Source organism: Dreissena polymorpha, chromosome 14 (genome assembly GCF_020536995.1).
Source record: "Dreissena polymorpha isolate Duluth1 chromosome 14, UMN_Dpol_1.0, whole genome shotgun sequence".
Taxonomy (NCBI): Eukaryota; Metazoa; Mollusca; class Bivalvia; order Myida; family Dreissenidae; genus Dreissena; species Dreissena polymorpha.
Genome location: NC_068368.1, coordinates 3,896,216 through 3,923,406, shown reverse-complemented (window position 1 = coordinate 3,923,406; position 27,191 = coordinate 3,896,216). Strand labels below are relative to the sequence as shown.

Sequence of the window (27,191 nt, the reverse complement as noted above, 5' to 3'; positions counted from 1 at the left end):
TCACGTGATTCATTGCTATTTTTAGACGCGAAGGAGAGCTTCCTGCAGAAATTGCTTGTTTCCATTGGTCAAGTTGTCATGAATATTAACGAATTTCTGCAGTGTCTTAGAACTTTACATCATGTTTTTACGACTTCTATCGAAAATCGGTATCATCAATGTAAACATTTTGGCGTAGCAGACGAGAAGTGTTATTTAAAGAATGGCTTTGTTCAAGATTGGATTTTCGTCCGACAAATGAGTTAATAAAGAAGAATCCGACGGTAAAACTGACACAGATTATGATGGAAAAAGGGTCTTGGAGCTGTGGTAGCATGGAGCACAGCGGTCAAGGTGGCCAGAATTTGATGACGTTGAATAAATGTCACCTGCTGTACAGACATCATTTGTTTAACTGGTGATAAACAGTGAAATTATAACAAACAATTTATGTTATTAAATAGTTTTATTTTATTTTTTACTCTGTGCATCAAAATAACTTTCTTGTGTTCACTAATTATTTACTGATAAAACCTGATTAAACATTTACACGACACAATTGTGTTTATTTGCTATGCCATTTATGGTCTAGTAGACATCAGATTCGGGCTAGTACATTTTAAGAGGAGCTGGTCCGATGGTCTGGCTGTAAAAAAAGTTAATGTCGAACCCTGAAGTGTATTGTGTATCACTTGACCGTAAAGTTGGGATTTAGCCAGACTAAAAATGAAAGATGGCCTAAATAAAGGGCAGGGTGACATCTTTTGTTAAATGTGTTTGATGGTTAACTTCATACTTTATTGTGCTGTTTCCACTGAAGCACCAACATTTAATCATCTATTCAGTATATATCTACGAGGCATGTTCTTAATCAATTACCGGTTTTATTTTTAATATCATGCAATACTGTAAGCACCGTTTAAACTATTAAAGAAAGATAATACATTTTTCAATCGGGGGACATTGGTAAGAACATTTAAGGAAGCTTTAAAAAAAAAATGTATACTTAAGCAGTGAAATGAAGAACCATAAACATGGTTACCTTTTTTTGCAATCAGGGCTTAGGATTAAGCATGGGTTAATTACATCAAATAAAGAAAAAGATGTGCAATAATTTTTTTATTTAAATTCAGCATAGAGAATCAAGAACATTAAAACATTCACTCAACATATTTGTTTCAATACCATTATAATGTTTACAATCACAACAAGAGCATCAATTTTAATTGTGAACATAGGATCAACAATTTGTCTAAATATCATTATATTAACACAACAGCTGTTTCAATATCAATATAAAACTTAAGGGGAGGGTGTACAATATACTGGCAATTTTTGTTCAAATAGTTGTGCAAACAACATAAACATAGAGGTACAGCTTATTCATGCAGAAAATCTATATTTTGTTCTATTCCAAATCTCTTTTTACATGTAAAGAAGAGTCAGTTCATTTTAAGAATAAGTATGTTTAATTTTTTATAAATTATGATTAATGTAAATTAAGCCTTAATTAATAGCAAATTGGTCATCACTATATCTGTATGAGCTCCATCAAAGCAGTGATCAAAATGAGCTCAAGACAGTTAACCATACCATGGTAAATTTTGAACTGGGCTTGTTCAGATTATAGGTTTCATATAGAACTTTCACCCCATAAGAATCACAGTGAAAATGGCTTTTGCAACCAGAATAAAACCACAACAGCCTATGAGTAACTCGCAGTCTGTTCAGGTTTTATGCTATTTGCTGCTCATCAGTATCTAAGAGTTGGAAATGAAGCCTGCAAAACTTGAAGCTAATAAGAAAGGTATTTAATTAAATGTAACTTTCTAAGGGACTACAAATGCGTCAAAATATGTATCTAAGTGGGAAAGGGTTAGATGGGCTTGTTACACTTAAACCAGACTTGTTTGACAAAACCGCTTCTTTTAATGATTTTCATAGGAAGATAACAAGCTTAGCAACAAACACTTCCATATGAGCATTTATGGTATTTTTAATCAAAAGGAAGTTTCGTCTAGAGAAAATCAAGTTAAGGCAGAAAGTAACATCCCAGGTTTGCCTGTGCAAACTGCACAGGTTTATCCGGGACCACTTTCAGCACATACATTACTGCATGTTTTCCCAGAACGAGGCGCTAATAATAAACCAAACTTGTTTTTTCAAACCGCTTATTTCAAATACTGTCATAGGAAGATAACAGGCTCAGCAACAAACACTTCCATATCAGTGAGGAATGGCAGACCGAGAAGAGAGCCTGGAGCTAGGAGGCAAGGTCAAGGTCACTCGAAGGTCATCCAGCTCCGAGGTGCGCTTCCTGTGCTCCTGCATCCCTACTTCTGTCCTCTCCGCGGACCTCAACAGAATTCCTGCAGTGAGCCCCTGGAGGGTTTCTGAAGAGTGTAGGATAAGGAGTTAAATTAACCCTGTACTCACAACCGAAGTTAAAATGGCTATACACAACCAGCATGCAAAACAGGAAAGCCTGCGAGAAACTTGCAGGCTTTTCAGGTTTTATGATTTTTGTTGCTGATCAGTATCTTAGGTTTTAAAATAAAGCCTTTAAATCCTGTATTAAGAAAGGTATTTAATTTCATTAATATATTTAATGTAATTTGATTTTCTAAGGAGCTTCAAATTAGTCAAAGTTTGTATCTTAGTGGTAAAGGGTATAAGTGCAATAGCAGTTGCTACTTGTTAGTGCAATAGTACAAGTTACTTTTAAGTGATAAGCAGAATTAACTTAAAAGTGTATTAGAAGTTCAATAGCGTAAGTTTCGTTTAAGTGCAGACGCAGAAGTTTTTTTTAAAGTGCAATTGCAGAAGATACTTTTAAGTGCAATAGCAGTAGTAACTTTTAAGTGCAATAGCAGCAGTTACTCTTAAGTGCAATAGCAGCAGTTACTTTTAAGTGCAATAGCAGTAGTTACTTTTAAGTGCAATAGCAGCAGTAACTTTAAAATGAAAAGCAGTAGTTACTATAAAGTGCAATAGCAGCAGTTACTTTTAAGTGCAATAGCAGCAGTTACTTTTAAGTGCAATAGCAGCAGTTACTTTTAAGTGCAATAGCAGTAGTTACTTTTAAGTGCAATAGCAGCAGTAACTTTAAAATGAAAAGCAGTAGTTACTATAAAGTGCAATAGCAGCAGTTACTTTTAAGTGCAATAGCAGCAGTTACTTTTAAGTGCAATAGCAGCAGTAACTTTAAAATGAAAAGCAGTAGTTACTTTTAAGTGCAATAGCAGCAGTAACTTTAAAATGAAAAGCAGTAGTTACTATAAAGTGCAATAGCAGCAGTTACTTTTAAGTGCAATAGCAGCAGTTACTTTTAAGTGCAATAGCAGCAGTAACTTTAAAATGAAAAGCAGTAGTTACTATAAAGTGCAATAGCAGCAGTAACTTTAAAATGAAAAGCAGTAGTTACTATAAAGTGCAATAGCAGTAGTAACTTTAAAATGAAAAGCAGTAGTAACTATAAAGTGCAATAGCAGTAGTAACTTTAAAATGAAAAGCAGTAGTTACTATAAAGTGCAATAGCAGTAGTTACTTTTAAGTGCAATAGCAGCAGTTACTCTTAAGTGCAATAGCAGCAGTTACTTTTAAGTGCAATAGCAGTAGTTACTTTTAAGTGCAATAGCAGCAGTAACTTTAAAATGAAAAGCAGTAGTTACTATAAAGTGCAATAGCAGCAGTTACTTTTAAGTGCAATAGCAGCAGTTACTTTTAAGTGCAATAGCAGCAGTTACTTTTAAGTGCAATAGCAGTAGTTACTTTTAAGTGCAATAGCAGCAGTAACTTTAAAATGAAAAGCAGTAGTTACTATAAAGTGCAATAGCAGCAGTTACTTTTAAGTGCAATAGCAGCAGTTACTTTTAAGTGCAATAGCAGCAGTAACTTTAAAATGAAAAGCAGTAGTTACTATAAAGTGCAATAGCAGCAGTAACTTTAAAATGAAAAGCAGTAGTTACTATAAAGTGCAATAGCAGTAGTAACTTTAAAATGAAAAGCAGTAGTAACTATAAAGTGCAATAGCAGTAGTAACTTTAAAATGAAAAGCAGTAGTTACTATAAAGTGCAATAGCAGTAGTAACTTTAAAATGAAAAGCAGTAGTTACTATAACGTGCAATAGCAGTAGTAACTTTAAAATGAAAAGCAGTAGTTACTATAAAGTGCAATAGCAGTAGTAACTTTAAAATGAAAAGCAGTAGTAACTATAAAGTGCAATAGCAGTAGTAACTTTAAAATGAAAAGCAGTAGTTACTATAAAGTGCAATAGCAGTAGTTCATTTTAAGTGCAATAGCAGCAGTTACTTTAAAGTGAAAAAGCTCCAATTTTTTTCATTATCTTAACCCAATGTAAATAGTCCCCACACATGTTTCACCTATTGAACACTATATTACAGTACAACATGTATTTGTTTTAGGTAACCTTTCACTGATTTTACAAAAGTTGAAATAAAACTACAAGCCTGTTTAAAGCGCTTATTTATTATGCTTATTTTTCTATACTCTGATCTATAATGAAGATGCATGCAGTATAAAAGCTGATCAGCAAATTTCAGTCGAATAAGATCTTAAGGTGGCAGTTAAAACAGGCCAGTCTAACAAACAGTTAATGTATGGTCCATAGTGACTATTTGAATCACTGTTTCAGTGAGGGATCTATCTTAAACAGCACCTGAAGCATGTAACCTGTACTGACTTTTTGTTTTTATTAATGTTAATTCTTAATAAAGTTTTAATGTTAAATTAAAGTTAATACAAAAATATCAGTTTAAGTTTTCTGTTTATGATCAGTTTCTTAATTCCTGAATTATTGTATGATATAAAATGATACTTTATTTTAATAACAGCATTTTTCTCGAGGCATAGCCAAGATGTTTGACTATTAACCAAAAGTGATGTCATGCGACTAGAACGGAGATACCCTACTTTTCCATGTATAAGGCCCAATCATGTGTAATGCGCAGCCGTTTTTTTAATGCCAAAACGGAACAAAAGATTGATAATGAAGAACACAGGCCAATCAGACTTTAAATTGGCCAGTAGATATAACAGTATAGAGCTTTACCTGTATTGTCAAGACCATCGCCAGGTGACAGTGCTACATTGTTTGTTACACCTCCTTCCACCACCACCTCCACCTCCTCCTCCTCATCATCGTCGTCTAGGTCATCCTCGTCTTCTTCATCACTGGGCACATTCAGACCAGCCTCCCTCTTGTCTACATTAGAGAGCTCACACAGATCCAGCTGACGCAGATTTGGGAAGTCGGCTATCGTCGTTAATCTGAATTAGAGACTTTTGGTGGACTGCACATTCTAATCTGGGATGACACTATATGCCTTGTTCTGAGAAAACTGTGCTTAATGCTTGTGCGTAAAGTGCCGTCCCAGATTAGCCTGTGCAGTCTGCACAGGCTAATCAGGGACGACACTTTACGCACATGCATTATGACCAGTTTTCACAGAACAAGACACCTATATGCACAAGCATTAAGCCCCATTTTACCAGAATGCGGCTCACTTGAGTTTTCCTTAACTCTTTATTGCAAATAACATAATTTAGAGTGTTATGTTATCAAGCTGGACATAATTCTGTAGTCAAAATTACAATTCTTTCACAAATTTAGGCCATGCTATAATATCTCAATCATAATGCAATCTAGTAGAGATGTTCCTTATACTCATTGCCCATCTACATCTAACTGCATATCGATTTGTGGCGTGTGATAAAATATACAAGCAATTAAGGCCATGTGTCACTAAATTGAGTAAAAGGTGTAACGGCTGGCAATTTTAAATGGAGTGTAACAATTTTCCAACTGAGCATGTTTTATGAAAATTTTGCTCTACATTTACATGTAACCTTTTAGGGTTTTAACATTCCTTTTGTATGTAAACATGCTTGGCTGAGGTATTATTGGAGTAGATTTTCTAACCAAGTGTAATGGAGAATTGGCAATAAATGTTAACTCTAGATTGTAAACAAGCCTTTTATTAAAAATGACCAATATATCTTTTTTGTCCCTACATGGCCCAGTTTGATACTCAGCTGAGCTATAATAGTGAAACAAATTCTGACCAAGTTTCATTTCAATCTAGTGTCTTTTCAAGTCAAAAGTTGATAAAGAAAATTATGAGAGCTCACCATGAGTATAGTTTGCTCTCAAAGCACATTGCACTCAGGTGAGATGAAAAAACTATTACTATCACTACAAATCTGATTCTGAAACAATTACTTTGCACAATCGATCATATGTTCATCTGGGAAGACAGGGCTTAATGCAACTGCATAAAGAATACTCAAAGATTAGCCCGTCTTGTCTGCCCAGGGTTATCAGCAGACTTTTCTGCATTTATGGAATTTTTCGTTTGAAAGAAGTATATTGTGTAGGAAAATCAAGTCTAGGCAGAATGTTTGGTTGCAGATAAGCCTGTGCGCACAATACCTAAATTCTGTTTTCCCAAAGGAAGGCACATATAGAAAAAACTGAAACATGGAACATTGCTGGTATAAAATAAGTCTTATTTTGGGAAAATTAGGCTTAAATCATGTGTGTAAAGTATAATCTCAGATTAGTCAGTGCAGTCTGCACAGGCTTATCTGAGATGACACTTTTCACTTTAACAGGAAGACTCTTGCTTTACCATAAAAGTGGAAAGTGTTGTCCATGATTAGCCTGTGCTGACGGTGCAGGCTTGTCTGGGATGATACTTTGAGACAATGTATTTAGCCCAGTTTTCCACGAATGAGGCTCCTATAATCTACAAGTCCATGCTCAGAAACATGACCTATTCCGTACCTGTAGTGAGGGTAATTTGTGCAGGGATTGCCTGTCAGGTTCAGAATGATAACACTGGCAGGGACGTCACCTTCAATGAAAACATAAATAATATGAGCCTGTCTCTAAGGAAACCCCGCTTAATCCTTTCAGTGCGGGAACCGAATGTTGAAGGCCTTTGCAAACAGTTTGGATCCAGATGAGACGCCACAGAACGTGGCGTCTCATCAGGATCCAAACTGTTTGCTATTCTGATAGTATTCTTTGAAAAAAATCGAAGAAAATGCTAATTTTAGAAATTCAGCAGACGACATTTTAGCAGAAGACAAATTTCCCAGCATGCAAAGGGTTAATACATGTGCATAAAGTTTTGTGCCAGATTATCCTTATAAGGGAGGATACTCTGCGCCTTAACTAGATTTTTGTTAAGAAAAGGCTTCTTTTAAATGAAAAGTGGCGTAAAAGTGAGGACCGCACAGGCTTAGTGGCGTAAAAGTGAGGACCGCACAGGCTTAGTGGCGTAAAAGTGAGGACCGCACAGGCTTATCTAGGACAACAATTTACGCAAATGCATTAAGTCAAGTTTTTCCAGTAAATTGCTCCAATATTTCTGGATGACACTTAACCACAAACAACTAAGACAATCATTAAAGATGACAAATACCCCCAATCATGACTAACTTCATGCAGTGTAACTGCAAAACTTAAGTTGTGATTTTTTTTATAAAACTTGTGTTTCTTTTTCCTTCACAAAACGTTTCACATTGATTTTTTTAATTAATTGCCTTAGTTCAAGGGCACGCATCAATTGTGTGACACACACGCCAATTCTGTATTGCACTTCCATGTAGAATAAACTACTATCTATAAAGATTAATGTTGAGGTGCAGAGTACTGAGAGAATAGTTTGCAACACAAAATACACAATTATATACAATGATGTAAGTATCTAAAGTTGCCTAAATTGAAGGGCAAAAACTTCTGCAACAAATGGAATATACACAAACATCATGTCACCCACACCTACATAGTATAAACAACACATCTATAAGGACTGAGTTCTGTAAAAAGGGGGTTTAATGCATTTGCGTAACAGGTCCACAGTCCGCACAGGCTAATCTGGGACGACACTTTCCGCTGTTATGATATTTTCTGTTAAAAGAAAGTCTCTTCTTAGCAAAACTCTAGTGCAGGCGGAAAGATTCGTCCTTGATTAGCCTATGCGGACTGCGGACTGCGGACCTGTTACGCACACTTGATTAGCCTATGCGGACTGCGGACCTGTTACGCACACTTGATTAGCCTATGCGGACTGCGGACCTGTTACGCACACTTGATTAGCCTATGCGGACTGCGGACCTGTTACGCACACTTGATTAGCCTATGCGGACCTGTTACGCACACTTGATTAGCCTATGCGGACTGCGGACTGCGGACCTGTTACGCACACTTGATTAGCCTATGCGGACTGCGGACTGCGGACCTGTTACGCACACTTGATTAGCCTATGCGGACTGCGGACCTGTTACGCACACTTGATTAGCCTATGCGGACTGCGGACCTGTTACGCACACTTGATTAGCCTATGCGGACTGCGGACCTGTTACGCACATGCATTAAACCCCCTTTTCACAGAACATGGCTCATACACCTTCATGCTGATACATGGCAAACTGAAAGATGAATTCATGTAAAAAAGATAACATGTACAATAATGTAAGGATCCAAAGGTTGTGTAAATTTAAGAGCTCAAAACTCTGGAACATATAGCCTGACATACACAAAAAACACGTTTTGAACTTTAAAATAGTATAAAACAATATATTGTTGTAGCATTGATAAGCAAAACATTGAGAAAAAAGTTAATGAAAAAAGTACAAATAATTAGTAATATAAGTATTTACACAATTGTCTTAGTTCAAGGACACATAACTCAGCAACAGATACAGGGGTTCCGCTGTCGATCGCCATTGGCGCCAAATGGCGCTAATTTTTTTTAAGTGGCTCCAATTTTTTTTAAAGTGGCGAATTAAAAAAAATCGGTAAAATCCTATCCGAAAATGTACTGCGAGTGGAAAAGTACGCGACCAAGCATAAGCGGCCAGCGTTTGTCAGTTGTAAATGTTGATTTACGACGATGTAAGCGACCTACAGTGTAGAGTGCACTGAAATCACGGAAGCGTGAAAGTGTGACAGTCGGTGTTTTTACTGCTATTGTCAAGTTTTATTGGGGTTATTATCGGATTAACGGTTCTTTTATTATGTAACACTTAGGACAAACTGGCACAAAGATCAATGGCGATATAACGATATAAAAGGCGGTGTTAATTTAAATTGAGATGTTTGTCGTTCAGATGTGTATCATTTTTTTCTCTTTCAGTTAATGTGCATCATATTAGCCAAATGACCAAAATTAATGTAACTGTTAAACAATTAAATTTAGATGTTTTATTTTCTGAAATGTAACTGTTTAACAATTAAATTGAGAGGCTTTATTTACTGATGTTTGAATTTTTTTCCCCTCCAGATGATGTACATTTGTGTGATTGTATGTTTATGCCCCCCTTCGAAGAAGAGGGGGTATTGCTTTGCTCATGTCGGTAGGTCGGTCGGTCGGTCCGTCCACCAGGTGGTTGTCAGACGATAACTCAAGAACGCTTGGGCTCATGAAACTTCATAGGTACATTGATCATGACTTGCAGATGACCCCTATTGATTTTGAGGTCACTAGGTCAAAGGTCAAGGTCACGTTGACCCGAAATAGTAAAATGGCTTCCTGATGATAACTCAAGAATGCATACGCCTAGGATCATGAAACTTCATGGGTAGATTGATCATGACTCGCAGATGACCCCTATTGATTTTGAGGTCACTAGGTCAAAGGTCAAGGTCACAGTGACCCGAAATAGTAAAATGGTTTCCGGATGATAACTCAAGAACGCATACGCCTAGGATCATGAAACTTCATGGGTAGATTGATCATGACTCGCAGATGACTCCTTTTGATTTTGAGGTCACAAGGTCAAAGGTCAAGGTCACGGTGACCCGAAATAGTAAAATGATTTTCGGATGATAACTCAAGAACGCTTTTGCCTATGATCATGACACTTTATAGGTACATTGATCGTGACTTGCAGATGACCCCTATTGATTTTCAGGTCACTAGGTCAAAGGTCAAGGTCACAGTGATAAAAGTCGTATTCACACAATGGCTGCCAGTACAACGGACAGCCCATATGGGGGGCATGCATGTTTTACAAACGGCCCTTGTTAAATAATTTTTTATAAAAAATGTATGCAGCATACTGTTCCATTGATGTTAACATGATTAGATAAGTTTGGTTATATGTGATTATTTATCATTTGCAAACCAATGTTTTTATGTATAAATAAAGCTTATTAAGACTTAAGAAGTTACTTATTATTATTTATGTATTTACATACTTTTAAAAGTAATAATATAGTCAATGACATTGATGTTGTAAGGTTTCTTAGACGATTGTCATAATTAATAAGGTCGGAATAACTGACAGTTTCGCGCCACGAAAAAGTGGCGACAACTTTTTTTGGGCCAGTGGAACCCCTGAGATAGAGTGACGTACACAAAAAGAACATCGTTCACTTCTACATGCTACAGAAAATAGATTTAAAATAATTCATTTTGAAACACAGAAAACTGAATGACTAGTTCTTGACACATGTGCAGATTAACAAACCAACCAATAACCCAATCAATCAGCCAACAGACAGAAAGAGTAGACCCCCCTCAACTCATGATCAGCTGCAAAATATAGAAGAAGCCATGTGTCAAGTATGAAGCAAAAAAAGGAAACACAAAGTGAGCAGTATAAGACTTCATAGCAAAGCATAGTTACCCTTATCCACCGCAGATATCTGGTTTTCTGACAGGTCAAGGAATAGCAGCTTCTTCAGGAATTTCAAATTCTCAATCTTTCTAATTCTGTTATTTGCAAGTATTATAAACGTGAGGTTTTTCAAGCACTCAAGATTTTCAATTGTTTCTATTAGATTCTGAAAAGAGAAATATTACATGATTAGTGTCAAGAAAATATGTATTGGTTACTACTTCATTGAAAGAAATGTTTTTTGTTATGTAGTTTTCAAAATACCCTCTTATTAAAATCAAAATCTGTTTGATGCATGTCCTTTTGATGAAAAATCTGATTTTGTTGATTTGTTCTCAATGTACTCATTACAACAAATTTACAATGGCACCACTAACCGACTGAAGGTAGAGGTTGGTACAGCGGTCCCCCAGCAGCTCCAGGCTGTCTATCTGCCCTATCCTCTCTCTGTCTAGACGCACATGTGTGATCTGATTCAGGGCATCGATACTAGAAAACATTTATTAAAATATTTTAGTTTTCCATTTGAAATACATGCATGCTCGGGGTTTAAATTATTTTTGATAGTTTATGTCTGTAAATTTGTTGTTTGAAATACAAGCATCTTAATTAGGTTGAAATATCTTTGATTATTAATAAATAATTGTACTTTATCCAATTAAAGGTTAAATGCCAACAATTCCTTGCTTAATGTACAATATTCTACAAATAATGCTCTTTTTTGATAATTCTGTCAGATTAAATGCAAGGACCAAAAACCATAGCATATATCTAGGATCTGGCACGAGTTGTCATATCATACCATATTTTATTAAACGAGTTCAAGAATTTTGTTAGTAAGCGAGCCTTTGGCGAGCTTACTAACGAATTTCCTGGACGAGTTTAATAAAATATGGTATGATATGACGAGTGTCAGATCTTTTTTATCACATGCTTTTAAATGAGCAAATTAAATAAATATTTACACAAACATAATGATAAATCCCGAATCTTGTTTACATTTGGTGATGTCATTTGACGTTGCAACGTCATTTCAGCAAATTAACAAAATGCAATTGGTCAATTAACAAAAACTAAGACAATCAAAACACTTAAAAAGTATATTGCACATGTGTAAGATAAAAATATATGTAATGGTTATATTACATGGGAAACAGGGTATGGCATTTGATAAATGATATTCATTCATTTGAGCTCGGCTTTGTGTAAACTGGTCTTACTGCATGTGCAAATTGTCCCACATAAGCCAATGCAGTGAGCACAGGCTAAATAGGACCAACTCTTTTGCCCAGACTGGATTTTACTAAAGAAGAAACTTTCTTGAAATGACAAATTTCATAAAAGCAAAAAGGGTTGTTCCTGATAAGCCTGTGTGGACTGCCCCCATTTTCCCAGAATGAGGCTTATTTTAAGTTTACATTTTCTTCTGGTCCCATTTCTGTCCATCTGGTGGAAGATGCCTCTTACATATCATATGCAGTGAAAGACGGACAGGCTTCTGCTCTTCTGTAAATAAAAAAACACGAAAATTCATGTCAAGCGGTATTTTATTTTAGTAAACAAAACACACACACACACAAATCATCATATTATTATCATGTCCCAGAGATTTAAGTAAAACACAATTTTTTTTTTTAATTCATTGCCAATACTGTATTTTATATACTCATTACCAGTACTTGGTGTGCACAATATACAAGTCAAACTGTAATGTGATATTTAGGTAAACATTCAATGATCTTGTATTTTAGTAGCAAGATTGATGATCCAATATCAATACCCAGTTTCCCATAAAAAAAGTAGCTGAATGGCTAAGTAATAACTACTTTTGTTCATTTCAAGGAAAAATGCACACATAGGTCTGATGTGCTATGGGCTGTTTCTGATCAATAAGGACACTCTCATATCAGACCAATGTAAAAACATAATTGTTTTCAAATATGTGTTATAATACTGAAAAATATTGACAGCTAAATATTACTAAACAGCGAATAAGCAAATCTTATTGGAATCAAATCCTTTTGTTCACTCAATTATTTATTGCTATTCAAATCTGCCAACATTACATAAGCAGTCACCTAACTCTTTATGTTAAATCACAATTTTAGTTTTTTCAATCCAATACATTTGTATGTAATAGTGTTTGGATTTTATTCATACCCAGAGAACAAAATAGAAAAACCAAAGACTATTGAAGACAACAATTTGATCATCTGAACATTACCTCTTATGCAATGTCATCAGATTGACACTCAGCAAATATCGGATAGTTTATGAAATACGTTCCATGAAAAAAAATCATAATTTAAATTTGCAGAACTAATACAGATCCCCTAACTCATTTTCAAAGTTTGCCTACTGAGACAAGACCATGTTATACATGTTAGACAAACAACCGTCATTCCTCAATCCACTACGATTCCTTGTTAATGAATGCACTTTTTTCAAGACATTTTCCCAATGATAACAATCATTTTTTGCAGAAGTATTTAATTCAGATTAGAAAACAAAGTGAAAAAATGAAAATAATTATGGTATTGTACTCAATATAAAAACTATTTAAACATGTATACATGTTAATAATTTTAATCCAGCAAGATTGATATTTTAAATTTCAGATCAACAAGAATGTATATAAGTGCATTCAAATGTGTATCAATGTTTTTTTACTTGTTGTCTTGAGGCCGAGGAGCATAAGTTTTTTGTATTTTGCTTGCTTATATTTGAAAATGGAGAACTCCAAGGGTTATTAAATTGATTACTTCAAATCAAATCAAATCAATATTTATTTATTGTCGGTATAGTATACAAAGATTATAACATAAGCTATGAATAGCTTTTGACCGACAGATTACAAACATAACAATATAACAAATAAGCATATGAACACAAAGTTAAGAAATTACATGGACATGCAAATTATATGTTAATTTATAAAAGCACGTTGTAGAATCACAGTAAGAAGCAATACATAAAAGAAATATTCTAAAAATCCTTAAAAGGGGTAATAAATTAGCTTATTTAAGAGCTGTGTTAAAGCTGCTGATCTTGACCCTTGACCCAGTGTCTAAAAACTGCCATAAAAGGAGAGAGGGTAAAAAACTGACATAGAAAAAAAGAACACAAAAGTGCGACACTTAAAATAAGTTTAAAGAACTTATCACCTCAAATCAGCTTTGAAGGGAACTGATCAGCAGCTTTCACACCATAAAAACAACTTCAGAAAGCCCTACAAATAGGGTTTCAAACAATCTGTATACTCTCGATTACAGTTACTCAATTGATGTTTAGGACATGCTAGACATTTAATTAGAAGTTACAGGACTAATACGGGCAAAAGCCCGCGAAGCGGGCGTTGACCGTTCATACATATGGGAATTTAGACATAAAATTACATAAGAATACCACATATGGATACGTCTCAAAAAAATTTGCCACGCGACATATATTTTCGCGATGCTATTTATGACCTTGAACAAATCAAAAACACTTTGACATATGCTAAATCACATGTAAATACATACCTCAGGAAAAGTTATATCAATGACATCATAATTGTGTAGCGAATCGCACTAAATATTCTCGCATTATTTGCTTTTCTTCGCAACCGTTCCAGAATTAAGTCATTACTCAATTATCTCCCCTGAATGCTCTTCTTCAGTGGGTATAAGCCGAAGACTGGTTCACTACATATAGTGACAGTCTTTACCAAACACAATTTAGGTGAACATAACCGGTCTTTAATATATTGCCGAATCTCAGATTTCTGTCGAATTTATTTGCTTTGATCTTTTCGATATCTTATTGTTATTATTATCCTGACAAATCACAAACGCTTGTTAAAAAATTATTTGTTTTAAACATTATAGTTGGCATCTCTATTCTTCCAGTATTCTCGCGCACTCTGGATCAGCAGACGATTTATTTCATAAATCAATCTCTGGGTTAATGGTCGCCATCTTTCGAACTACTTTCAAAAGAACAACAACAACAATAACAGTAGAAGACAAGTTTAATTGCGAAAAGTTGAAAAATTTAGTACATGTGTCACGGTTGTTGAGTGAAATAGTGTTATTTTCAACTGTGTATGAAGCATGTGAACTGGTAGTGGAATAACCGAATTGTTGGTGGAAATGGAATTTAGAAATATATCTAATAACTCATCATCGTGTAGAATTATCATCAGCATCATTTCTGTGGAACATTGCACTATTCAAAATACAAGTGTTTCATAGATATGGTGCTTTTGACATAGTTCACTAACCATCAAGACTGAAATGATTCATGCATACAGGTAAAGTACATAATTGAATTTGTGCAGAATGTTTATTTTTTACAAATTATTATTTAATTTGACCAATTTATTCAAGATTGAGTGCACTGAAACTCAAAGTCTAAAGCTTAGTAAGACACTTAAGCCAGTTTTCTGAGAAGAAACAATACTTGTTCAGAGTATAGCAGGCTCATGCGGCCTCTGGTTTATTTATTTTGCCTCGGCCTTTAACCTGGGTCGCTTTGATTTCAGGTGTTTAGCCCCCATATCAACAAGGCTCTTGACCCTATATGTAGTTATTCATATTGTTTAAAGATTTTGAGAACCCTCACTCGGTGCCAGTGGGGATAAAACAGGGACCTTCTTATAGCTAGATGAATGCATCAAATATGCCAGCAACACTTTATAATCAATAACTTTATAATTGATGATTCTGCTCACTTAACTACATTACTAATTTACCAAAACAATGTGAAACACATTTTTATGCCCCCAAAGGAGGGCATATAGTGATCGCACTGTCCGTCTGTCTATCCGTCACACTTTGCATTTAGGTTTCGAAAAAATGCTCATAACTTCTATGTCGCTTCAGATGTAACATTCATATTTGGTATGCATGTGTATATGGACAAGGCCTTCCCATACACACACAAATTTTGACCCCTTTGACCTTGAACTTAGGGTCGGCGTTTAGGTTTTGAAAAATGCTCATAACTTCTATTAAAGCGTTTATCGGGGGCGTATGTCATCCTACGGAGACAGCTCTTGTTTTTGCTACTGTCCTCTGCACAAACCATGATATATCTGCATATATGCATCCAACCAAATCAGTAAAACTATTTGTCACTTAATTACAGTAAACTTATTGCATGTTAACTTTTCAACAATATATATATACATGTATATATTATTATATATAACAGATCTTGAAAAAAACACACATCAAACTTCAAATTGATTTAGTAAATTATAGGCTTTACTTGGTATTGTGACATTGACACCACTCATGCATGCGACTATACAATTATACAACTATGGAACACATTATTTATGAGAAATTCCAATACATCAACATATCGTCTCAGATTTAAGGCAGATAATCTAGTGCTTTTTTGCTGCCATTTTTACTATTACACATATTTTCATTTTATGTTATGATGCATTGATCTTGTTTCTAAATTAACCAAGCAATCATGTTAAACTTTTGAAGAAAGATGTTGTCTGATAAATATAGAAAATATAATCACTATAAAGTGAACAAAATTCAGTTGACTACTGTGACCAACAAAGATTTGCCAAAGAGCAATTCAGATCATGATTTAAATTAAATACAAGTAATATGAAAGTCTGCCTATTGGATCCCAGTTAAGACTTATTTGTCAAATCTGAACATTAATTTTCCCTTAGCCATGTAGAATTGGGGACTAAATACCATCAAGTCATTTAAAAAGGAGCAGGGTATAGCACGCTGCTATTGATCTCTTGAGCTTTCACATGAATTTTACGGGCAATTTTCATACAACAAATGATATTATATAGTGTAATGATAAAGCATTATGAGCACAAATTATATCTCTTACTAGTGGTGCAAAAATCTATTAAGTGTCATATTTCAAAAGAAAATTTATATAAAAAGGTATTATTAATTGTTAAAACGTTATAAAAGGTTATTTCAATTCACTAAAGCATTTAATTACAAGAACAAGTGCATTTTATGTCAATTACAATACATGTAACAGTATTGGCATTGTATTTATCTGCATTTGATGTATTTAATACACTTAAAAATGCAGACAAGACACACTTCTAACAGAAACAAATGTATTTTTTTCTGCATTTTCCAGCATTAATACTCGTCAAGTGTATTTTTTATCATCCCAAATACACTTTACCAGGAAAAAGGTATGTTAAAATGCATTTTTAGTTTGTTTTAAGTATATTTTCAAATGCATTAAGACACTCTTTTCTTTTGCAAAAAATGTTGAACAAAAACTTGAAAATATTTAATATACTAAAGTGTTGTAATAATTAAAGTTTTGTATGAGCATCAAAAACAGTGTCAAATTCATACCAGTGCATATTTAGTAGCAGTAGGCCTTATATGGTCTACTTGTGGTAGAAATAATGCATTTTGTATAATACAACATACATAAATTAAAAAATATAGCTGCCCATACAATTCAATACAATGTTCAATTAACTACACTATGCAAAGTTGAAATATGACATCATGCTTTGAATAATCTTTTCAATAAAGAATAATATGCTGTTTTAATTTATAAGTGAAATAGACTCTTGCATATAAAAACTGATTTTACATCAAAACTAAATGTTTAATTTGATTTTTAGCTCCACTGGCCAAAGGTCATGTGTCCATCGTGCATCCATGCATAAACTTTTCCTTTAAACATCTTCTCCTAAACTACTGGTCCAATTCTGATGAAATTTCTTAGGAATGTTCCTGGGGTGAACCTCTTTCAAATTTGTTCAAATTATGCCCCTGGGGTCAAATTTGACTCTGCCCTGGGGGTCACAAAATTGAAAATTTGCTTAAATAAGGCCTATTTTGTGAAAACTTTCAAAATCTTCTGTCCATAACCATTGGCCTAGGGCTATCAAATTTGGTTTGTAGAGACATCTAATAGTCCTCTACCAAATTTGTTCAAATTATACCCCTGGGGTCAAATTTGACCCTGCCCCGGGGGTCACAAAATTGAACATATGCTTATATAGGGTATATTTTGTGAAAACTTTACAAATCTTCTCGTCCATAACCATTGTGCCTAGGGCTACCAAATTTGGTATGTAGTGGCATCTTATAATCCTCTACCAAGTTTGTTCAAATTATGCCCCTGGGGTCAAGTTTGACCCTGCCCCGAGGGTCACAAAATTGAACATATGCTTATATAAGGCCTATTTTGTGAAAACTTCAAAAAAATTCTTGTCCATAACAATCCGGCCTAGGGCTATCAAATTTGGTATATAGTGACATCTAATAGTCCTCTACCAAATTTGTTCAAAATTAATCCCTAGGGTCAAATTTTACCCTGCCCCGGGGGTCACAAAATTGAACATATGCTTATATAATACCTATTTTGTGATAACTTAAAAAAAATCTTGTCCATAACCATTAGGCCTAGGGCTACACAATTTGGTATGTAGAGACATTGTATAGTCCTCTACTTAGTTTGTTCAAATTATGCCCCAGGGGTCAAATTTGACCCTGCCCCTGGGGCCACAAAATCAATTATATGCTTATATAGTGCCTATTTTGTGAACATTTTAAAACTCTTCTTGTCCTTAACCATAAGGCATAGGGCTACCAAATTTGGTATGTAGTGACATGTTATAGTTCTCTACCAAGTTTGTTCAAATTATGCCCCTTGGGTCAAATTTGACCCTGTCCGGGGTCACAAAACTGAACATACACTTATATGGGGCCTATTTTGTGAAAACTTTAAAAATCTTGTTGTCCATAACCATTGGGCCTAGGGCTACCAAATTTGGTATGTAGTGACATCTAATAAGCCTCTACCAAATTTGTTCAAATAATGCCTCTGGGGTCAACTTTGACCCTGCCCCGGGGGGGGGGGGGGTCACAAAATTGAATAAACGCTTTTAAAGTGCCTATTTTGTGAAATCTTTAAAATCTTCTTGTCGAAAACCATTTGGACTATGGCTACCAAATTTGGTATGCGGTAACATCTTATAGTCCTCTACCAAGTTTGTTCAAATTATGCCTTTTGGGTCAAATTTGATCCTGAACCGCATGTCACAAAATTGAACATTATATACGCTTATCTCTTGCTTATTTTGTGAAAACTTAAAAAATATTCTTGTCCTTAACTCTAGGACCCAGGGCTACCACATTTTGTATGTAGTGAGATATAGTAGTCCTCTACAAAGTTTTCTCAAATTATGCCCCTGGGGTTAAATTTGACCCAGCCCAGAAGGTCACAAAAGTGTACATGTGCTTAAATAGGGCCTATATTTAAGTATTTGCACATGCAGAGAAATTTGTTTCAACCTTTTTCAGCAGTGGAGCGATACAGGGCCATCACGGCCCTCTTGTTTAAATACTCAAAAAATGAAACCAGTTTCATGCTTGCATGAACACAGTTTATAAATGCTGTCAGAATTATAAAATATGTAAGTACTATAAATACAAATGCAAGGGAAAAGTGCTTTTTGTACTAAAAAATTTGAATGAATATTACAATAATACATTCTGAATACTTTAGTATGTAATAAACAATTTTGTCTGAGAAAATCACTAAATTTTATATATTTATTCAAATTCACATAAATCATATTTAAAAAAAAACATAATTACTTCAAATCCTTTCACACAATACTGAAAAAAATGCACAGTTTCTGATTGTTATTGATTCTTTATTAATTTATACATGTACCATTTTTAATCTTGATGCATCCTCAATTGTATAATGCTCTGGAGGTCACTGGTGTGATCCCCAGTGTGGGAGCATTCTTAAGAAATCTCCAAGAGACACCTAAGTACTGGTTCTAGGCCCAGGAAACGAACTCAAGAGCATTTTACATACATGTACGTAGTTAGTACTTTAAATTTAATCGAACTAAAAATGGGTTAAAACTAACAACTGAAACCCTTATTAATACATTTTATTTTGAATCAAGCAAATGTGCAAATTCATTAAAAATAATGAGTAAAATTTAAAAATTCTACTTTAAAGTAATCATGATAATTTAGATCTTCAGAATATTTAATGATGATAATGATACAATTTTATATTCCCTAAATGATAAAAATAAAACATGTAATGTTAATTTATGAAAAAAACGTTTTAATTTTATCAATATCATGGTAATTACAACTAGATACAGGCAATTAGATCAGAAACGTGCATTAATTATATTAATGAACAACCCAGACATTTGTAGTGATTTATGGTCACTATTTGATTAACGTTCTATACATGACCTGTCATAAAAGGTATTTTTTAGCCAGTATTACAATCGGCAATGATAGTCTGTATTGCATACATATTCCAACGTCTATTATCGATTCGCTTCCTCAAACTGAACAAATATTTAATGTTTACATCGCGAAACGTAATGCATCCAGTTTCACTTTCGGTTTGGTTGGTTTTGTAAACACCGTAATTTCATCTTAAAAATTGGATGATAGGGTGATTAAATAATAATGGAAAAGTAAATCGCTTGGATAATAGGTCAAAATGCAACACAAATGAACGTTAATAGTGCTATTAATATCAAAGTTTCGGTAAAAAGTTTGGCGCTAGTTCAACGCGCATCGTATACAGCCTCATAACAATAGACTGACAACCTTTTGGGTAGTAAAGTAGTAATACAAGGCAATATGGCGACCGTTAGCCACGAGGCCTATCTTACGGAGGAATCCGAGATAGCCGAAGTATCACGATTGTATTCTCGCGGTATTTCAATAACGACACCCTACTGTTTATTTGTAAGAATATGTGACGCATTTTCCATTCGCTCTCAGAAAGCATTCTATACATAGATGGTGACGTCACTTCGTTATTGTCAGTAAGACCGGTGTGTACACAATGTCTCAGAAAGAAGTTTTACGTGTGATCATGAGAAATATTCTGGTAAGTTGTCGTTGTTATCCACCAGGAACACATTTATTCACAAAATTTTAAGATATTCCGATCTAACTTTTTAGTCTTTTAGCTTTTACTTTAACGTATTTACACCTCGTCTGCTCGCACTTTACCGATATCCCGAAAGGTTACATATCACTATAATTAGTTTAGGCCTAAAACCACAAAATCCGATACTGTTGGATTTTCGTACCACAATCTTACGTAGAAAATCTTCCAGATTCGAAATCAACAAAAAACAAGACATTTATAAATTGTCTGCATTATTGATCAAATTTTAAGATATTTGTTGGTTTTCCGTTTTTAGAAGCTGTTATGCGAAGGCAAGAGCTGGGCATTATACAAGCCATTCTATCCAGCAAAACTGACAGTTTTGGTTTACAGAAATCAACAAAGGAGGGATTCATGAACTATCAAATTTCCAAGCTATACACACAGTTATTATCTGTGGTGATCTTTTTTGGTTCTGTTTGTTTACTTGGATGGAACATGTGTGAACTTTTATAAAACTTTGAAAAGTCTATATATGTCTATCTATAAACAAAAATCAGCTATTGTATAATAAGATCAGATGTGCAAACAATGTCAAAGGGTTGTTAAATTAACAATTTGAAGGCAATTATGCTGAAAAAATATGAAAGGTACCATGCAAATTTTGTCTGTATATCGACAAGTGTCTGCCGATAATTGTCAAACTAGTAATACAAAACTTACCACAAGTATGTAAAAGCACTAAGTACCTGTGATCATTTTTAGTAAGATAGTGTAATTCTAAACAGTAGCAAATAGCTTGTTTAGTAAATGCATAATGCAATTAATATGATTTCCGTTCTATTGTGTAATTAATAAATTGGTTGTTACTTGTTAATCCATGATAAATGTTTTATGGCTAGTACAAAACCAGCAATGTTAATTTTGTAAAAGGTAATACAATAACACCACTTTGTAATTTCATATATGTAAATATTCTTGAAATGTAGGTTGATGACAGTGTTTTAGTTTTACTTATTTTGTAACTATTATTTTATGTGCAAATAAATGATGTGAAGTGTTTTGTATCTCCACACAATACCACATACCTTTTTATATAAGTTCTGTGTTATGTGTTATTTGAATGTTTAAATAAAAAAATATGGATGATATAACATGATGCATTCTAATATTTGCATTCAAATTGTAACTATAGAGTTAAGTGTATGCAGTTTAGACTGTGATTTTAGAATTGCTACAAAATGGCTAGTTTTTTAGTGGCGACAAAATTTAAACTATTCAACAATAGTTTGCGAAAGAAAATTAGAAACCTGCAAGATACCTGTATTTATTAAATATTTTAATTGCGAATCAAGTATGTTGTTATGCTGTTACACATAATTATACATTGATAATAAATAAGAAGACAATTAGTGGTGTTAACGTTTCCCAACAGCAGAAATCATTCTTCTGATGAAGTCAGTGATATACAGACGAAAGCTCCAGGTATGGCTTTCAATACGTAGTGTGTGTTATTTGACAGTCTAAAACTTATTGGATTAAAAAAAAATCCTGTCAAATTTGTCAATCAAAATTGATTTGACACATCACATGATTTTGATTATGTTAAATCAGTGTACTGTATGCTAAATGCAACTGCTTTAGCAAGCTGTCAAGTTGAATTGAGACATTTGATGAAGCAAACTGTTTCCTGGGTAGGACCAGTACTTAGTGTCTATATGACGTACCATGACGTCGAAAGTCTACAAGACCTACTAAGTAGAACGAGAAATGTACTTCGACGAACAATTTTCACCGACCCTTGAGTGTTAGCCAATCAGAAGACACCTTACGTCTGTTGCTTTTAGAGATTTTTAATATTGAACATTATTATTATTATTATTTATACCGAATTATGCGACTATCGACCGCTTTCTCATAGATATTGTGCGTATTTATTAAACATTATTATAATTTATACCAAATTATGCGACTATCGACCGCTAACTCATAGATATTGTGCGTATTTATTGACCTGGCGTGGCGGAATTAACCTCTGACTTATGCAAGTTATGGTTATCACAAAATACCACCAACGGGGAGTTTATAATACATTATTTATCCCATTAATGCTTGGTAACTGGTTACTGTTGGGAATTTTCTACACAGTAATGCGCTGGACGGTCGTGATACTCTGCCCCGCAAGATCATTTCATACACACAATATGCTGAATAATTTTAATTTTAAAAAGGTAACAATTGAATCTTCTTCAAATTTGTATATAATCTATTTCAATGCATTAAATACTTGAAACTTCTATGTGTTTTTTTTGCCATTCTGATATTTTTATTTATTTTGTCCTCAACTAAAAAAGTGATTTTAAACATTTATTATGAATAAATCTGAAGGAAAAGCGGCTCAAGAGACTAGTGTTTTGATTGGCTGTTCAGAAAATGTGTACGTAGAAGTACAAACATGTATGTCAAAGTACAAATTGTACTTTGACGTACAAATATATACTTCGAAGTGTATTTTATATTCATGTCGACGTACAATTGTTGTACTTCGACGTACATTTATCTTTTTAACGTGTAGGTCTTCTTGACTTTCAACCCAAATGGTACGCCATAGTATGTCTTTAGGGTTATCTAAAGAATGCTTCCACTTTAAGTATCAATACAGAGACCTCCCAGTGACTAAGCCAGTTAGCAGACACCCCATCCACTATACCACAAACACCGAACCAGCTATAAATTCCTGTGGCTAGAAAACAAAAAAAAATAAGATGCTAGATCTTTAAGCTTGGAACATGTAACTCGTTTTAAGATTGACTTTTTTGGATGCATTACTTAATTATTGCAACAATTATCATATTTTGAGCACAATCATATATCCATATATTTATTAAAAATACATGGTTATCAAAAAAACTTAAAAAGCTTTTGCCCGTAAATTAGGTAGAACCTATAATCATATTAGTGCAATAATATGGATATGTTGGAATTTTCTCTGATTTCAAAGGAATTTCAATTCATCAAATATGCTTGGGGTTAACCGAGCAATATAGCTGACATTTTGAGGCAAAAAAAATTGCGTTTAGAACTTATGTCAGAACTTCTAATCTTGATAGTTGATTTTGACAGAACTATTCAGTAGTCAAGTTAGATAAGTGTGACTGTGAATTAGTCTTGAATCTCTGACTCTGCTCTGGAAAGCTAAAATATGTCTTATCTTAATTGGAAAAATGTTTCCACCGTTTATGATAGCTAAACTACCTTGTTCACTGTTTTCTTCCGACTGTGTTTCTCCTTCCATTTTAACAAGCGTTTGTTTGATATGTATCTAGCAAGCGTTTGCAGATAACACAACACAAATATTTTTCTCGGCACAACAGTTGACGTTTCGTTTTTACAGACCAATATTTATTCAAAAACATAAAGTTTCGATCGTGACAGCATGCTGGCGTTTGCCATATTTGCAGTGGTGTTTGTGCTTGTACTTCTGGCTGCGGTTGTCTATCTGTATCCGGTGGGAAATGCATCTTTTTAATGGTTTTGCAAACGCGATTGCCTCGAGTCTTACTCTTATTCTACATTGCAAATTGATATCAGTATATGACATAGACTATGTTGGGAGTTTGGGGTGGTTAGATTTATTTGACAACGTACGTTGTTTCCACGATAAACGTAACACTATTACGAAAATCGTTTGAAATATTAATTAATTAATTCATATGTTTTTCAGAGTTCCAAGAGCCCATCCACCATTCCAGGCCTAGACCCGGTCTCAAAGGAGTAAGTGGTGTCTTACTTGCTTTATAACCCTTTCCCCCCATAAGAAGCAAAGTGAAAATAGCTTTTTCAACCAGCACTTAACCAGAACAGCCTGCCAGTAAATCACAGTCTGTTCAGGTTATATGCTGGTTTCTGCTCATCAGTATCTAAGGGTTGGAAATGAAGCCTTTAAAACTTGAATTTAGTAAGAAAGGTGTTTAAGTAAATAAAACATGTGCATCAAAATACCTATCTTATTGGTAAAGTGTTAAAACAAAATGCACGACTTTTTAATAATTAAGATATCGGTTAATTTATTATTGCAAAAAATGTCAATTTTACTATTTTATTTTGCATTGCTTTACTTCATATACATGTAAGCCATAATAACGTAAGTATCAAATGGGATTGCTTAGGGGAAAGAAAGGAGCTTTTTTTATAAACTACTTGGTTAAATTGAATTATAGCTTTGCTCTGGTAATAGAGTGCTTGATGCCTGTGCATAATGCATGCGCATAAAGTGTTGTCACAGCACAGGCTAATCAGAGATAACACTTTCCGCTTTCATAAAAAATTTAGTTTAAAGGGAGTCTCTTTGTAAAGAAATCCACTTTAGGCTCATTTATTTTTTGTATCTTTGCAGAGATGGAAATTTAGGGGATATTGCGAAAGCTGGAAGTCTCCATGAATTTCTGATGAAGCTCCACAAAGATTATGGGCCCGTTGCGTCATTCTGGTGGGGCCCAACTTACACCGTGAGCATCTGTACAGAGGATGTCTTCAAGCAACACACCAACGTCTTCGACAAACCCAGTAAGAGATGTCGAAAGAAGCATAGGGATTTTATCCTCATTCTTGGAAAAATGGGCTTAATGCATGTGTGTTAAGAGTTTTCACAGATGAGCTCCTGCAGTACGCACAGGCTAATCAGGAACAACACTCACTGTTTTTATGGAATTTTTCATGTAAAGAATTTTCCTTCTAAATGAAAATCCAGTTTCCCTGATAAGCCTGTGCGTGCTAACTGAGATGACACTTTAAGCACATGCATTAAGTCTAGTTTTGCTTGAAAAAAGCTCAAATAAAGAGCCATTAGCCTGTGAGTCCATTCTTATCACCATTCTTATCACCATTCTTATCACCATTCTTATCACCATTCCTTCCAATTTATTTTATTTTTAAAACTAATAAAAATGTGATAATAATATTTTTAAATTGAGTTCTTAAGTCTTCAGTATTTATTTATACAATTTTTACTATTTTTATGTTATGACTGTATTGACTTCAGATGAGCTGTTCATGATGTTCGAGCCTGTGTTCAGTTTGAAGAGCATCCAGTTTGCTAATGGGGAGGATGGACGGGCCAGAAGGAAACATTATGACACAGTGTTCACTCACGAGGCAATGAAGAGATACTTTCTTGACTTTCAGGAGGTTAGTTTCCAAACTTTTCTTAGAGGCTGCAGCTGGTTGGCATTGTTGGTAAATTGCTTAACTCTCAAACAAGGGAGTCTTGAGAAAGTTGTCTTAAATTTCTTCTGGGCAGGCAGGGCCCAGTTAGCTCCGTTGGTACATTACTGTACGGCCTATCCTAGGGTAGTGAGTTTAAGTCTGAGCAAGGCCACATATTTTATGGGTGGCTGTGCTATGAAAATCTTTTTACAGCCATTCCAGCCCAGCTCTGAATCTAATAGGGAAGAGAGTGGTAAATAATCTATACCTGAGTGGTTTTTGTAATACAATATTTGTCCAAATCTCTCACTGGCAATGTCTTATGATGCAAAAATGTTATTATTTCTATACATGTGTATGCATCTAATGAATGGTGAATGTACCATATATTGCATCTAACAGATTAACTTTTTTGTATGAAAACCATGCAATGCCTACCTAAGAAAAATTGAATTGAATTTTCCTTGGTTTGCTTTCCTAGTATTTGAGCCCTGTTCTGAGAAAACTGGGCCTAAAGTGTGTCCCAGATTAGCCTGTGCAGTCTCCACAGGTTAGCTAATCAGGGGCGACACTTTCTGCTTTTATGGATTTTTTCATTTAATTGAAGACTATTCTAAACAAAAATCTAGTCTTAGTGGATATTGTTGTCCCTGATAAGCCTGTGCAGACTAAACAGGCTAATATGGGATGAATCTTTACGCACTTGCATTCAGCCCTGTGTTACCTGAGCAATACTCATATTGAACCCAACAAACTTTTCATGTATGAGAGACACGCAAAAATGCATGCTTGATTTTCATTGGAAGTTTTTTTATTATTATGTTTTCTTATGTTAAGGTTGCTGATGGCTTGGTGAAGAAATGGACAGGCCTGGTGAAGGAAGACCACATCCCGGTCAGCGAGTACATGTCTGTATTTGCGCTGAAGGCTGTCTTGCTGGCACTGTATGGTAAAGCCATGAAAGATGACAAGAAAGTGCTGGAGTTCAAACACATCTATGACAATGTAAGTATTGTGTAGGAACTTCTCTCTTTAATTCATATGGATGAGTGTCATCCCTGATTAGCCTGTGCTGTCAGCAGAGACTTATCACGGACAACAGTTTTAGCTCTAATGGAATGTTACGATCAAAGGAATTCTCTTCTTAGTGAAAATCCAGTTATGGCGGAAATTGTTGTCCCTAATAAGCCTGTATAGATTGGGCAGGCTAATGTGGGACAACTATTAACTTACATGCATTAAACCTGATTATACCAGGGCACGGATAGTTTCTTTGATGTTTCTTGTAATTTTTCCATGGTTTTTGCGGTATACTGTGCTACACCACTGGGCAACTCGTTCTGTGTTGTTTTTTTACATTCTTTCAGGTGATTTTTTGTGTGTGCAAATCACTGAAAACAAATGCTTGCACTGTTTTCAGGAAAATAGGTTATTCATCACAATAAATAAAACAATTATGTATTCAAAT

The 27,191-nt window shown here is 34.6% G+C and overlaps 2 protein-coding genes across 4 annotated transcripts in view; one reads left to right on the top strand and one right to left on the bottom strand.

Moving 5' to 3' along the window:
- Window positions 1-426: 426 nt before the first annotated feature.
- LOC127858270 (leucine-rich repeat-containing protein 46-like) lies at window positions 427-23,857 on the bottom strand. Of its 3 annotated transcripts, none has more exons than XM_052395261.1 (7): window positions 23,774-23,857; window positions 12,049-12,136; window positions 11,008-11,119; window positions 10,640-10,796; window positions 6,786-6,855; window positions 5,052-5,269; window positions 427-2,372 (listed from the first exon to the last, which is right to left on the bottom strand). In XM_052395261.1, exons 1-7 carry the CDS (start codon window positions 23,811-23,813, stop codon window positions 2,206-2,208), a joined length of 852 nt encoding a protein of 283 aa, XP_052251221.1. In that variant the 5' UTR covers window positions 23,814-23,857; the 3' UTR covers window positions 427-2,205. The 3 variants fall into 3 exon arrangements, with proteins under 3 accessions (XP_052251221.1, XP_052251222.1, XP_052251223.1); XM_052395262.1 differs by lacking the exon at window positions 23,774-23,857 and adding an exon at window positions 19,864-20,197; XM_052395263.1 differs by lacking the exon at window positions 23,774-23,857 and adding an exon at window positions 14,155-14,493.
- Window positions 23,855-27,191, top strand: part of LOC127858266 (cytochrome P450 20A1-like) — a 20,236-nt gene continuing 16,899 nt past the window's right edge. Inside the window, exons 1-5 of the mRNA XM_052395256.1 lie at window positions 23,855-24,026; window positions 24,243-24,292; window positions 24,915-25,084; window positions 25,560-25,705; window positions 26,561-26,728. Coding sequence (XP_052251216.1) covers window positions 23,955-24,026; window positions 24,243-24,292; window positions 24,915-25,084; window positions 25,560-25,705; window positions 26,561-26,728 — 606 coding nt within the window. The 5' untranslated portion in view covers window positions 23,855-23,954. The remainder of the gene's footprint in view (window positions 24,027-24,242; window positions 24,293-24,914; window positions 25,085-25,559; window positions 25,706-26,560; window positions 26,729-27,191) is intronic.

What these genes read in the sequence shown, in the direction of transcription:
- LOC127858270 (XM_052395261.1), bottom strand. Translation starts at nt 23,813, where the DNA reads ATGGAAGGAGAAACACAGTCGGAAGAAAACAGTGAACAAG. An exon ending in CCAACCTCTACCTTCAGTCG is followed by an intron (nt 10,797 to 11,007) that starts GTTAGTGGTGCC and finishes TTCTCTTTTCAG; the next exon opens with AATCTAATAGAAACAATTGA. An exon ending in CGATGGTCTTGACAATACAG is followed by an intron (nt 2,373 to 5,051) that starts GTAAAGCTCTAT and finishes TACACTCTTCAG; the next exon opens with AAACCCTCCAGGGGCTCACT.